Genomic DNA, 15,391 nt, shown 5'->3' with positions numbered 1-15,391 from the left:
CAATAAAAGACTGATCAAATGGCAGTCGTAAACATCAATGGGAAAGATTCAAACAAAACGATACCCAAGTGAATTTTTGTGTATATTTTTAAAAAAATATTGAGTCAGTTAAGGCAGTTTATTTGTCATTGAAATAGATTAGATAATTGGACGGCTGTCAAGTGCTTCCAGGTTTTCCATGGTGGTCTAGCTTCAATTGACTCATGATCTCAACTATATAAAATTACTGAAATCTCCGCAAAACGCCCTTCTGATAATAGATATTTGATTAGAAAAACAATTACTTGTTTGAAATTAAATAAAATAATCCGTTTTAGATTCTTTATTTTTTTGGTTTTTCTACATAGGATAAGCAATAGTGATGAATTAGAACACATTAATAGACTCATTACAACTGATCTATTGGGATAAAGTATACTGTTAATATAATTATACAAAGAGATGTGGATTTAGTGAAGCTGTGATAATTTTTCTTATTAGAATGATTTGTTATTAGTGTAAGGTCACTGATCAAGTAATTATTATTCTATGTGCTGATAAGATTCTGAGAAAAGTAATTACGCAGTGAGATAGATTAGTAAGGTCTTAGTTTTGTTCAGTGTTTAAAAACAAATTTGGATCGTGTATATATGTTAGTGCTTATTAAACGTTATACATTAGACCTTTTCATCAAGATGCTCATAATTAAGAAATTGAGTAAAGATAAACCTTTTTTTCTTAGTACACTGAGCACTGTTTGTATAACACTACAGCATAGATTTTCCAATTGGGTGTATAATCATTACAGACGAAGTAGCTTTTAAATTATTCAGTAGTAATCATTACAGTTTATTATCATAAAAATAATGATGAACTAGTAACAAAGATGTAAACATTCATTAGCTAATCATTAAAACTGATTATGGAAGTATAAGGAGACCAATTGCAAAATACAGGCACAGTTCTCAAGAGATCAGTTTTTAAAAAAACCGTGCAAATATGTTTTAAATGAATGACTTAGGTTTAATAATCAAAATCTATATTGGTTTTCGGTGTATGTAGAAGAAGAAATATTAAAACATTGGGCGAGCTGGATTAGATTCGACGGATAACTTTACAAGTAACTTTTACATTAATATGGTGTGTAGTACTAAGTAAATGTTCAAAGACAGATTTTATTCATTGTGCTTATCTATTCTTTGTTAAACCATAACGGATAAATTTATCGCATATACTCTTTTCCCTTTAAAAAAAATCATGATTTTCATAAATAACAACAAACTTCCAGTAGGGCATTATAAGAAGAATTCACATTTAGGTTCTTTGTCACGTATAATGCAGATGTTTGAAGAATCATTTCTAACAAATTTATTACATTATTTTTATAGCTCTAACATTTATTCTGTTTTTCAGAACGTCGATTATGTATATACCCCCAAATGCCTTGGCACAGCCAAGAGTGCGGAAAGCCAGCTCTTTCTTTCGAAATGCTCTCACATAGCCAGGCGTATACAGCTACTGTCAGGGAAGTCCTACTCACTGCCTCCTCGCAGCGGGGGTATTTTTTACGAATTAAGAGGACGAAAACCGAATCTCTGAGGCTTTAACCAGGTTGGTGGATATGTAGGATCCACATAGGGGAGTTGGAAGACCCTGATTCTAAACCAATGGCACACATCGGCTCCTGTGTCCTGAACCAACAAATGGAGTATGAACCAATTGTTGGTCACCAACTACCATGGGACTACATCTCCTAACGTTGCTTCATTGCCTTGTGGATTAGACCTTTAGGTCAAAGGCTCCAGGTGTTGCTGCCTAAGAAAACCACCTGCTTCGGTTTGGGCGCCCAGGCAGTACTCTATTCCTCACACAAATCGAATGATGCGTTGTGGAGCATATATATGTGGTGCCTCCTTGTACCAATTTTTTATGTTTAAATAAATAAACATACATACCCATTCATTTGAATTATTAATAGTAGCTCTTAAACATCATCACTCCAATGGTAAAGCTCAAAATGTAGTGATAAACTAACAATGATAATCATTCTGTAAATAGCATAAATTATTTGTTTATTAGTTATTATAACCAAACTGTAATTATTTTTCATACATTTATCCTCATTCAGGCTCATGCATTACAAATTTCGTCAATTACCTTTCATTTAAAAACTGAGTTCAATGAAAACTCTCTTACTTTCCTTTTTTTTCCCGAACCATAATTGAACATTAAAATCACAAACAAAACCCTGAATGATTTCAACAGGTTGTTCTTTATTTTAAATTTTATCATTTTTAGATTTACTGTAATAAAAAAGGAAGGAAAATGTATGAAGAAACGAAAAATGTTTTAGATAGCGATGTTCGCTACATTAAAAACTGATGTCAACGAAGAAAAAAAAACAAGGGTTAGGTTTCAGGCATCGCATTAACATAAATAGTATTTTATAGTTGTAGCCTATTTCTGTACTGGGAGATATTTGATACTAGGCAACACTGTAAAAACTTGAGGAGTTGCACATTGACACACACACTAACTGCGCATACATATTCAGGAAGATATTTGAGACGCTTATAATACTTAGATGTCATCACAATAATACATCTAGTAGGTGTGAATTTGTATTTATTAACTTTTAAAAATTAAAGAAAGACATTAAAAGAAAATAAATAATATACTTCTTTTAACGTTTTCGCTGTGCATTTAAAAGATCATTTCCATAACCACATCAAGTGCACTATTTAATCTTTTCTTTTCAATAAACCAAACCATTTAGAAGATGAGATAGCATGTTTTAGTGTTCAAGCATTTTGAAACTCTGTTTAACATCAATAAATTAAAGAAAAAATATTGATTAAAAACTAGATTTCTTCTTATGATTTGAAGTATTTGAAGTGTAGTATATACCAGTAATCCCAGAAATAACGCAATTTAATCAAGAAGTATTAGATGAGCACGAACGAATGTATTGTATTTGGAATTAGAAATCAAGCAGTCATCAATACAAAGAAATCATTGGTTCATATAAACACCGCACTTCTATTGAGTTGATTGTTTGTTAAAAGATTTTTTTTGATTTTAGGTATATTTTATGAATCCGAATTATTATAAAAGAATTTACGAACCACACCTATGAAACGACGTACAATTTCATAAAGTTTTCTGGAATATACTTTTTTCACATTATCATAGTGTAACTATTATAAGGTATCACTACTCTATAATTTGTTGGATCATACATTTGGTGCTTAATAATGAGCTATAGGTAGATTGAAAAATTATTAGAGAAGAATGAAAGTTGCTTTTCACCATTTCAAATTTAATGAAAAAATGAAATCTATTTTATGTAGTGTACATTAGACTGTTTGTCATGAGGATTTATTATGAAACTATTTGTTACTAACTGGAAGTAAATTTATATATTCACTTGGTGCTGTTTACTTGTATCTTCTCAATGTTACTGAATAAATTTGCTGTTGTAAGAAGTTATAAATCTGTTGAATATTCAATCCATACATATCATATAATTCTATAAAATTCACTTAGTATTGTTTGTTTGAATCTTCCCATTGATGTTTAGGACTGCAATTGATCAGTCTGTTATTGGCATATATGCATCCTGTGCGAACTGCCTCGATATTGCCTTAAGTCACAAGATTTATGAGCAAAGATGGATAGTGGCTAGTAGTGGAATTCAGGACTCGCGTTTCGTCAGTTGGATGTACTGCATTTCAGAGTTGATGTTTACTCTGGGACGTGAGCCCAGTACCGTTCGCTTCAAACGCCAAAACGTTATCCACTTAGCTACTTTAAGCCACTATCCATTTTCGCTTATATATTTATAAGTATTTTTATTGATAGATTATTACTTCAGATATTTTACAAGAAGTAAAATAACCTTTTTTAATCTGTTTTGTTACTAAACTGGAAAAGCTTTTCATGATATTCAATGTTTTTAAATATACGAGTTTTGACCTAAAGAAACCAAAAATAATGTATTGTCAACAATCATGAAATATACTAATAAGATTTCAAGCTGTTTTCGACTAACCTTTTCATTTTATTTCATGAAGTCAAGAAGATGACGCTAAGGTTTTATTTAATAGCGAACATTAAAAATGAATGCTGAATAATAATTCAGTTGAGTAATATGTCTCATAATATCTTACATTTTCAATATCCTATCAACAGTATTCATGATTTGGTTGTGAAAAAGTTAGATGGGAATTCTCAATTTATTTTATAAGAATCATTAGTGACAGTTGATTTAAATCTCTCTGATATTTAGTATCGAAGTTTGGTGATCACTATCAATAAAGATCAATTATTTCATTTGGTGTTCACTGCCAGAAATCTTGAAATATTCAGGGGGTTTTATTCTAATACTATAATTTACCTCTAAAGTTTTAGTAAAATTGTAATTGTCAGTATACTTGATATTCTCAACTTAATAAATGTATGTTTGTAAATCCATCATTATGGATCAAAACAGTGTTACTTTATTGTGTTATCAGTACACCGGTGGCTTCATCACTATTAGACATGTGAAATTCAAAATGATTTGAGCAGAAACTATAATTGCAGCGCAGTCCTGATTGAAATTCTCTTTGGAAAAGTGTCAAAAATACCCAAATTCAAGACTAAAACAGAAGTCTTAATAGACAAGTTATAGAATATGTGTACAAACAGTATTGATATGGATTTTAAAAAAAGTAGAAATTTATTCGTTTGACGAACGTTTTTCAAAGAAAACTGTTTTTTTCGGATTACGTAAATTGGACAATTGGAATTATATAATATTCATAATTTTATGTTCACAGGAAGCATACTGTTTTATCATATCTAAACTGTTACACTGTTATGGCATTCATTTTGAGAAATGTTACGAAAGTAATTTTCTCTTTTGGCTCCCAAAGTTCATAATCACTTTCTTGACACTTTCAGCTAAGAAATATTTACGACTGGAAGTTCAGGATATTCAAATTCTTAGACACCTTTTTTATGGATCATTGTATTGTTATAATGCTTTTTATATCGGAATTTCCGTTTAACGTAGAAAAATTGCTCAAGTTTCCTTTATTTTCAAAACAATCTTGAAAGCTTTATCACTACAGGTTTGTTATTCTTTTTATATGCTAATTTTTTGCCCTGTTTGGTGAATATTTCTACATGGTTGGGGCTGGTTTAAATTGATCTTTATTTAAAGTAGCGATTAAGTCTGCAAGATTTATCTTTTGAATCAGCTGAGATAAAAAAGAGGTTATGAGGCTATCGTAGACAGTACTTTACAAATCACACCTAGGAATATCTTACCCCTTAGTCAAGCTGTGTCAGTGATTCAAATAAAACATTCGGTTATTAATTCAGTTTAAATAAAATACGTTACCGATATTGGAAAGATATTTATGTATAGCTAACTGATCTTAAACAGAATAAAAACTTTAGGTTCTAAAGTCATTGAGTTCTTAGTACAGAAAACTTTCCAACACACTTCAATATGAAGCACTTAATTTAGCTATGTCAATAAACAGTTGGTTTCTGACCTTCACTAACCCCAGTTATTGATAACAGTAATAAATCACATACTTGTTTAACTGAAAATGATTCACAACTACATTGTTTGTTACACTTTATAGTTATCATACTTCTTTACAAATAAAATTTGAAGTGTTGTGAAATGATTATATGCAAACAACTTAACATATAATCAGTATGATAAATATTCAATATTTGTCATTCTTATCATGTTAACTTCGTAATAATTTAGATATGTGTAAGTTGAAGTAAGGCAATTAAAAAGGATTTATATGCATAAATACATGTCTCAATTAAAGAACAATTGTTATTCTGTTGGAAACCATAAAGCTCCAAGTAGATTGAAGAAACAATAATGGAGATTTGACGAAACATAAATTATTTGATAGCAAGGCCAACAGTCAGCCATAATCTATAAGGAATATTTTTTTCAATGTTAGATGCATAAACCTAACAGAGGTTTCTTGTGTTTAATAGCTGATTAGGCATGTGTAATCACAGTTCTTCCTTATATTCTTGAATTTTGTCGAATTTGAAGACATAATTAATCAGACCATGAAAACACAATGTCCTAAGAATATGCACAGTTGCGTGGTAAAATACTTGATTTTCTGCATAGGGTACCTAAATAAAAAGAGTTAGGTCAAAATAAAAATTTTTAGAGACCGCCTTATACGACGATAGTTTTTATTAAAGACTGAGGTACAGTATTATGAATTAACAAAAGTTAAGATTGTAGAACGTTGAACTTTCAATCATAGTTCTTGGTTTGATCACTTGCGAGGTAATGTGTACATTGCTATGATGTTTCTTGTTATAATTTTCAGTGTAACTTCATTTCCAGACGATTTAATTTCTCGATTGACGCGAACTCTGGATATAAGTTGCGTTGATTATTTCTTGTTTTGATTAGCTAAGATGATGGCATTTATCCTAACAAATTGAAGCAAAAATCATTTTTGTGATTTTTAGATGCCTTTGATCAGACGTCCCAAAATATTTGATCACATATGTACTTGTTAAGACATTTTTATCTAGGATACAAAAGTCAAACTGAAGGAGTGAAAACCTAATATTAATAAGAATTATGGCGAGATGTAGTATAAATCGTACTAATTTGAATATCAAAATAAAGTAAACAATATCAAGATTGTAGAGATGGATGGTAACTAGCAGTGGAATTCAAGACTCGAGCTTCGTCCTATTTGGGACTCATCAATCGAAAGATTCTAGCAACCAATACATATATGAATTAATATTAAGATAGTTTTAATATTTTATTGGTTACAGTTTTCAAACAACCATTGTCAAAGTTTTTGCGAAGAAATAAAGAATTTAAAACCCTAGTGTATAGTTTCTTCCGGTCATTTTTTCTGATAGATTTTTATTTCGAAAACATAACTTATTTGGAACTAAAATGTGATGAGTTTGATTATCCAAAGACTTAGAGTTTATAAATCACTTTGAGAATTTGTAACTAAGTCCAATTTACGAACAAACTTAAAATATCTAGGCCACAGGAATCCCTTGTGAGTTGGATAGCAACCATTATTTACATTGTATGCTTTAGCATTTAGTAATTTCTTTGTAAAAAATCAAAATTAATTTATAGTAAATTTAAAAGAACTTAATACATCTTATCGTATGTGTGGGGTAGTAAAAATCCCAGGCAGTTAATTGAGCTAAGAAATGTGTCTAGTTAGTAATTGAGTAGGTAAAAGTGATTTTCTCTTTTAATTTTAAAATGTTTATTTTTCTAAATTATATTGACAATTTCTACAACTTCCATCTTAATACTCTGAACGAACTGCTTGGTTACAGGATGATATTAAGTAAAGTATGATTAATCATTTTTATTAACTAAAACCTTTTCACATAGGGTGCTATTAATCTGATGATTATGATTTGATAAAGGGTTGAGTTTAAAGTTATTTATATTTTTGCTTATTAAGTATTTAAAGGATGGATGACTAGTAAGTATTATGGTTTAAGGTGATAAGTTGTTAAACTATGTTTTGCGACTGAAATTTGAACATGCCAAAAACAATTATCAGACGTTTATCTCTAGTTGAATGGTAAATTTTAGGGAATAAGTTTTAAATACAAAATGAACTTGAGAAGTCATGAATAGCTTTTTGAAAGATCAAAAAAAGTGATATTAAATAGTATCCGTTTTCTACTTAAATTATACATAGTTCTGAATTAACTTAGTATCGTTTGTTTGAAGATTCAAACAAACAATACTAAGTGAATTCAAACTTCACCCTATTGCACAAGCAAGTGGCTATCAGGACTCAGTAGCTGAGTGTATAAAGCGATGGCGTTTGAAGCGAAAGGTACTGGGTTCGAGTCCCAGAGTGAACATCAACTCTGAAATGCACGTACATCCAGTTGACGAGTCCCAAATGGGACGAAACGCGCGTCCTGGATTCCACTACTAGCCACTATTCATCTTTGCTTATATACATAGTTCTATTTGTATCTCATTCGCATGTATTTGAGAATTTTTATTTTGTTATATGAATGTAAAATGTTTGTTTAAAAATTCAAAACTTGTTTGTTTATTCTTGACACAAGGTTCAGAATAGTTCCATTGAGTAATTCACTATTTCAGTATAACTTTATTAATAGATTATCATCATTTAGAAAAAAAACTGTTGTAAAGGAAGTAGTACTTTTATTGTTAGTCAGTAGTGAAAATAGTCTTAAAACTTAAACTAATATTCAAAAATAAAACACTCAATTACTTAGATACTGATAAACGAATTCTGTTTTGTTTCACAATATTCAAAATAAAACTGAGTAATCTATACATTGTGTAACATTTATCTTAATCATAACAAAATAAATACTACTGGGAATAGATATTTTGCAGATATAGTTTCACAAATTCTTATATTTTCCAAAGTTCAGTTATATTAAACTCAAAAATTTTAACTTAATTGTGAATAAAGAGAAATCAGTGATTGTTACCATCGTGTATAAACAACTTACCTTATTTTTGTGGATAACATAATAGAATAGAAGAATAAATACTAACAATACTCATAACGATGAGAAAAAACAACAACAACAGATAAGAAAGGAATAATGATAAATAAATCTTGTTTTCTTTCCTGAGTTAATCAGTTTTGTTTATTTATTTCTTCTGCCAAAAAAAAGTTGAATCAGTCAAATCTGTTTATGATTTAACAAGTAGCATTCAAATTTGATAAAATTATCAGTGTGAAATAAGTAGTGATTGACTTATAAATACAACTATTAGATTACTACAATCTCGACAAAATCCCCTTTCTGATAATAATCATTATTTGCTCCCTGGTGACTGGTTTCTAAAGGTATTTCTTGGAGTTCTAGTGAGAAACTGTGATCAATGGAGTTCACTCGTAACTGTTGTGAGGCAGTGATTCACTGAAGACAGAGGTGGACAGTGGTGCAATTTGGTGAATTGATTGAGTTTAGATATTAGCACCGTTGGATGCCAGCTCAGTGGTCCAGAGGTTAAGCGCTCGAGCGCGAGACCGAAGGTCCTGGGTTTGAGTCCCGTGTGCGGTGTCGTGGATGTGTACTGCTGAGGGGTCCCACAATAGGACGAAAGGGTCATCCAGTGGTTTCGGGTTTTTCATGGTTGTCTAGCTTTAATGGACTCATTAGTTTCACTATTAAATAAATGGTAGAATGTAGCTATATTTTTCCCAGTAGTATAAGTTTGCTCAAGGAAGTTGTTGAAGACGTAATCATATATGCTGGCAAAAATATGACATCAGCTTAGTTTATTTATTTGAAAATCTTTGAAATAGTTAATCACCTTCATGTATTTAGATGAAAATTCTTAAGGTATTTCACTATTTCTCCCTTTAATATTATAAATTATCAGCTTGTTAATGTATTTCGACATTTATTTGTTTTCATATAAAGTACATTGATAAGTACATAGGTTCTAAGATATATCAAGAAGGTTGAGTTGTAAAGTCATCACATATTTTTCGCATTAAACATTATCGTATCACTATACTATTTATACTTTAAAGGGAATATAAAATGGTTTGCGAATTAGCATAGAAACTTTACAGATCTGATCATTCTGTGTATCAAATTAAAATGTGTATCTTTTTGACCAGGTAAAATACAACTGGATCGTCTACATAAATGTTAAATAACGATTTTAATGAATAAAATCACGTCACTAGTAGTAACAAAATTTTCCGAAATTTTATTCAATTTGATCAGAATCATGAGATATTTCGAAGAATCCCCCAATAAAACTGAATACATATGATGGTAATTTAAAGCTTACCGTTGACTAAATTTAGATAATTTGTAGAAACAATTTATAGAGAATGCAGACAGATAGCTGTTATTGAAAGCTATTTGCGTCATTGTATCTTGTTGAAACAAAAATAGTAATCACAACCATTTTTACATATTTATACGTATTTGAGAAGTATGGGACCATGGGATCTTATTCGAGATTTCATGGTTTTGTTACGGCCGTGATATCTTTATTCTATTTATGACGTCCAGTTATCTCTAAACAATTTCACTGAATCATTCATTAAGTGGACATATAGTCAGAAGGGAATAATAGCAATAATAATGTCTTGTTATCTAAGTGGACTGTATTTTCCTATTTGAAAGGATAAGTTATGTAAAAGAATTAGAGCTATGGTTTTATTTCTGGCGCATGTCATAACTGTTGTGTTAAACTAAATAAGCTGAATAATTAGCTTTATACTTGTCATCAAGTTAAACACAATCATCGAATCTTCATAATTTTTTCTATGTCACTAGTGAAAGTTAGTTTTGCATAAAGTCTCTAAATAATTTGAATGAGCTAAATGTAACAATTGATTACGTAACAAACGTTTTCTTGAATGAAGTGTATTAAAATAAATCACTTGATTGAGTTATACAAAGAAGATTAATTGGAATACAGTCAGATGGAAATAAATTATCACTTATGGTGAGACCACAGTAGGATATATGTACACATAAAGGTAAATAAATAAAGATAAATCATACATGCATAAGGATATAGTCCCAGTTAATTATTGAGCAGTTTGCCTATCCTTCTGAAGCAGGTTATTTGGATTTCATAGAACGTGTCCTTTCTAGGAATATTCCCGAGGATTACCCTGCCACTAGATAAAATGGAAGATGCATTTTATTGAGCTTCCCATAAATTTGACCAAATATCTTCACCAAAATTATCCTTTAAAAATAAAGGGAATTAGCTCTAAAAAAGAGAAGATTAGAATCTAAAACAAGCCGAGGTTCTGGTATTTCATTACGCATATAAATATAAATGATTGTAAAAGTCTAATGTTTTACTCATGCTACTATGAGTAGTACAAGAATTATTTTAAAAACACATGATAACTGTAAAGTGCACTTTATATAGAAGATTCCATTTTCAAGATTGTTTTGTATCATTTATCAATCATTAATTAAGGTTCACAGCTTGTGCTGTACACCTCGATGTTGATTGGTTCATGTTGACCTTAAATCTGTCATTGTTTACTTTGTTTTGATTGTATCTCCTATTGGTTTGATTTTTGTTCTCAAGTTTCAGCATAATTTTCCTAATTGGTTGATAAGTTGGATTGATTTCAATGTGCTTGTTTATTGCTGATTGACCTGAGTGCCAAGCTTCTAAGAATTCTATGGTGTTTTCGGAATTGCCTCTATCCGAAATCTCCACATTTTTCCAGTCGAATGTGTCCGCAGTTGTCTACGTGCATTGATATAAGTGAAGACATGTCACGGAGTTTGACTGCTAATTGATGTTCATGCGGACGAAGATGAAGAGGGTGTCCGCTTTGTACGATGTAGTGTTTGTCGCAGTTGGCATAAATTATTTTGTAGATGATGTTTGGTTTGTTTTCTTTTGTCATTTCATCTTTGGTTTGCATAAGATTGAATGGAGGGATTTTGTTGGTTTGTACGCAACACCTATTCCGAAGGTTTTCAGCAGTCTTGTTGTCGTTTCTGACATACATTTTATGTATGGTAGGGTGATCCTTTTGTCAATTTCTGTACTTGACTTTGTTTCTGATGATGGGTGCGGCTGGTATTTTTCGATGAAGTTGTTTGAGTAGCCGTTCTTTTGAAGGATGGTCTTCAAGTATTTTTCTTGATTTTTTCGTGCTGCAATTGTGTTTCAGTGTATCCTCACCCTCTTGAACAAAGTTTGTACGCGGTTGATTTTGTGAGCTTTTGGGTTGTTGCTATTGTAGTTGAGAATTTGATCAGTGTTAGTCGGCTTCCTGTACACTATAGTTTCCAGTTTACTTGTGTTGGTTCTGGTGATTAATATATCCAAGAATGATAGCTTGTCATTAGACTTTTGTTCCATGGGGAACTTGATGTCATTGAACACGTTGTTGGTCAGCCTGTGGGTGTTTTCTAGTTCATCCTTTTTGACGATGATGAATTTTTAGTTTACGTAAGGAATCCAAATTTTGGGCTTGATCACTGGTAAGATCGCGGTTTCTAGCCTCTACATTACTGCTTTTGCGACAAGTCCCGATATTGGTGATCCCATCGGTGTTCTTTTTGTTTGTTCGTAGCATTTGTTGTTGAATTGAAAATATGTCGTTAGGCATAAATCGATGAGTTCTAGAAGACAATGTTTTTCATCTAGGGAGAAGTATATTCACTTCAAATTCTGTACAATTTGTTGACATTCGTCTTTCTTATCTCTGAAAGTTTGAAAATAAATGGTTAACGATCCAGTAGTTCCCATCTCATCACAAAGCTCATTATCTCAATCACATGTCGGGTCATAGGTATTCATCTTTAAAGAGTTCAAAATGAAGGCTAAATATCTCTTTAATATTCCTTGGTATACAATGATTTTTCAAACGATCTCATTCCACAGTGGGATTTGTTTCTAAATTCTCTAAAAATCTTAGAAAAAAGTTCAATCAAGTGGGATTATATTGACGTTATGTAACGTTTCATAATTAGTACATATGATCTGATAGTCAGGAACATTGATAAGCAATAATGATTTGGTATTTTCTAGAAATTTTCGAATTTACAGATTATACAAGAAATGAAATACAAAATAAATTGTCTTTTGTTTATGTATTTTGTCAAAGCATCTAATTGATGTATTCCGTTTTGAGAAGCATTTTTATGCACACTGAGACAATTCAAGAATATTTTCCTTTAGTGAAGTATTTATTGAAAGTGGTACACTGGTTTAAAGATCATTTTTGTAATGAATTAACATCAGCTTAGAGTATAACTGCAATACTAGGAAGAGCTTAATAGCAGTTTCATTCCAGTTATTAGCCTTTTTAATCACTCACATCCATGACATCAAACTAGTTATGCAAAATAACATGAACATGTACATACATCATAACATGTTTGTTTACTTATCTTATTTACATAAGGTAATGTATAAGTAACTACAAGAAAATCATTCAGAATGAAGTAAGCTATCTATCCTTTCAACTATTAAGGATTTTTAAAGCTGAACACTTTCTCAATCTTCTAAAAATAAATCTATCCGTTGTCATAGTAAATATACACTTTCAATTTTTATATTTTCTTAATTTTCAGACAGATATTTATGCACTACTTATATATCAACATATACATATATAAATAATTTATTATTGTATAAGTATATTTATCGAAAATAGTTGCCATCGTAGTAGTATTATATTATGATTTCGTCGAAAAGAAAATTTTCTTCGCTGAATTCTCTTTTTCTTATTCAATGACATTATGAGTTATTTTAGTTATATTTAGGCATTACTAGATCATTAGCTTTATTATGATTGAATCCCATTGATAATAATGTTACTAAGGAGTTTAGTTATGTATAAGATGACGATTTTTTAAAAAACAGAATCATGACTGTTGGTGGTTTTTACATGAGTTATCAATTTTTTTTCCTACCTCATTTTTATTTTCCCCAAGGTTGTCCAATTCTCCTCCTACTGAAATTTACTCTCTTTCAATTTGATCAAATATAAACTAGCCCATTTATAATATTTCCTATTGGCTTATTAATATTGAAAGCTAGCAGAAAGAGAAGAGAATGAAGTATATCACGTGTGAACTAAACAGATAGTCTATCTTTCTAACCAGTTTCTATTTATGAGTTAAAATAATCGATCAGAAAGTCGACTTGTTATAAATGAGTCTAATTGAAATTCATTACATAATGAAAATATGTAGTATTATATAGCATTATCTTTTTGTATATTCCATCTAAATGTTTCAAATGAATTTGAAAGAGGTAAGTCATATATATATATATATTTAAAGTATTACATTACTAAATTCACTTAGTATTGTTTGTTTGAATCTTCCCATTGATGCTTAGGACTGCAACTGGTCAGTCTCTAATTGGCATATGTGCATACTGTGCGTATTGCCTCGATATAGCCACTATCTATCTTTGCTTACTAAAACATTGCTAAGTTTGAATATAATGTTTATCACCAGCTGATATCAGCTACGAAACCGTTGAATACTAAAGAGAACTAGTCGATTGATTCATTTTAACTTAGGACTTTTTCACCATAGCTTATCCACAATTCTATATTAGATTAAAATAAGATTTGATTAGTTCACTTTTATTTCCCTTTCTGGCATCAGTTTGTGATGAAAACTATATTGAAAATCCAATAACTCCTCCAGAAAAATCCTTTACTTAATGTTCCTAATCATTTCTTCTCTTTTAATTATAGCCTAGAATATTCTTCCTTTTACTTTTTCTAACTAATTTGTGCGGTCAAATATTGGCTAGCAATTATGATCAGTACATAGATAGATTGATAAATGATGGAAAACTATTGTATGATGATTATATAAAACAGAATCCTGGTTTAGAATCAACATTAGAACGTTTATATTCACCGGAACATCCAATTTTTCAAGAAGATTATCCAGAAAATTATGAAATTACTGATCGACAATGGAATGCATTATTAAATGAAATCAATCAAGCTAAATTAGGCAGACTACAAGAAGATGATATTGATAAACTAAAATTGATGTATTCAAATTTCGACCAAAAATCAAATGATAATTACGAATTGAATCCAAATAAAAATAATAATGATAAAGTTTTACATGAACCAGGTTTAACAGAACGTCGAAATGAAATTGCTTATCAAAATCCCCTATGGGGCGAACATAAAGTTTCTGGAGGTTCCAGTGAAACAGGTCAGTGGATAGATTATGCCTTAGTGGGAGCTGGAGCACAAGATACATCAGCTGATAATTTAAATCTATCTAGTGAGCTAGAATCATCTCATATAGAATCCAAACTTGATAATTTACCTGCTTATTGTGATCCACCTAATCCATGTCCATTAAATTATAAGTCAAATGATTTACCAACACCTTGTGATCAAGATATTGAAGATACCATTGAATTTAATCGACATTGGATAATAAGAAAAATGCAAAATGGTGAATGTTCATGTGATAATGAACATATGGATAATTGTCCAGTTGAATCAAATGAAAATGGACATAAAACTGATTTTGTCTCGGGACAAAAGACTGATGGGAAAGTAAGTTGTTAGACTCCGTTAATATTTTTCCTACCATAAATTGTCTTAAGACAAGTGCTTGAATTACAAAAAAAACATGCATGCTTTTTAAAACATTGCATTGGGAAACTGGCTAATATAACCTAATGATACTGAGTTCTGTTCTTCTTGGGTTCGTGAATTCTTAGTGCTCAGGAGTCCCATACTAGGGTGAAACATTTTCCTGATACTCACAGACCATCGATGGTATTATACTGAGATCCGACCATGACAAAGACTATTTGTCGGTTAAAGTAATTACCGAAATAACTTTATCCAAACTATTCAGTCATATTTAATTCAGGGAATAAAGGGAT

General features: G+C 30.6%; 1 protein-coding gene and 1 non-coding gene across 2 annotated transcripts; both read left to right on the top strand.

The window, feature by feature from the left end:
• The first annotated feature begins 7,808 nt into the window (after positions 1–7,808).
• Smp_tRNA_01083_Gln_TTG.1.1 lies at positions 7,809–7,875 on the top strand. Its single transcript has one exon. It is a non-coding gene (tRNA).
• Positions 7,876–13,647: 5,772 nt separating this feature from the next.
• Smp_073270 (putative neuroendocrine protein 7b2) lies at positions 13,648–15,068 on the top strand (the record flags this gene model as incomplete). Its single annotated transcript, XM_018793829.1, has 2 exons — positions 13,648–13,771; positions 14,226–15,068. Exons 1-2 carry the CDS (start codon positions 13,748–13,750, stop codon positions 15,066–15,068), a joined length of 867 nt encoding a protein of 288 aa, XP_018648302.1. The 5' UTR covers positions 13,648–13,747.
• Between the last annotated feature and the right edge of the window lie 323 nt (positions 15,069–15,391).

Source organism: Schistosoma mansoni, chromosome 1 (genome assembly GCF_000237925.1).
Source record: "Schistosoma mansoni strain Puerto Rico chromosome 1, complete genome".
Taxonomy (NCBI): domain Eukaryota; kingdom Metazoa; phylum Platyhelminthes; class Trematoda; order Strigeidida; family Schistosomatidae; genus Schistosoma; species Schistosoma mansoni.
The sequence above is the reverse complement of the archived record's forward strand: the minus strand, read 5'-3'. Positions and strand labels throughout refer to the sequence as shown.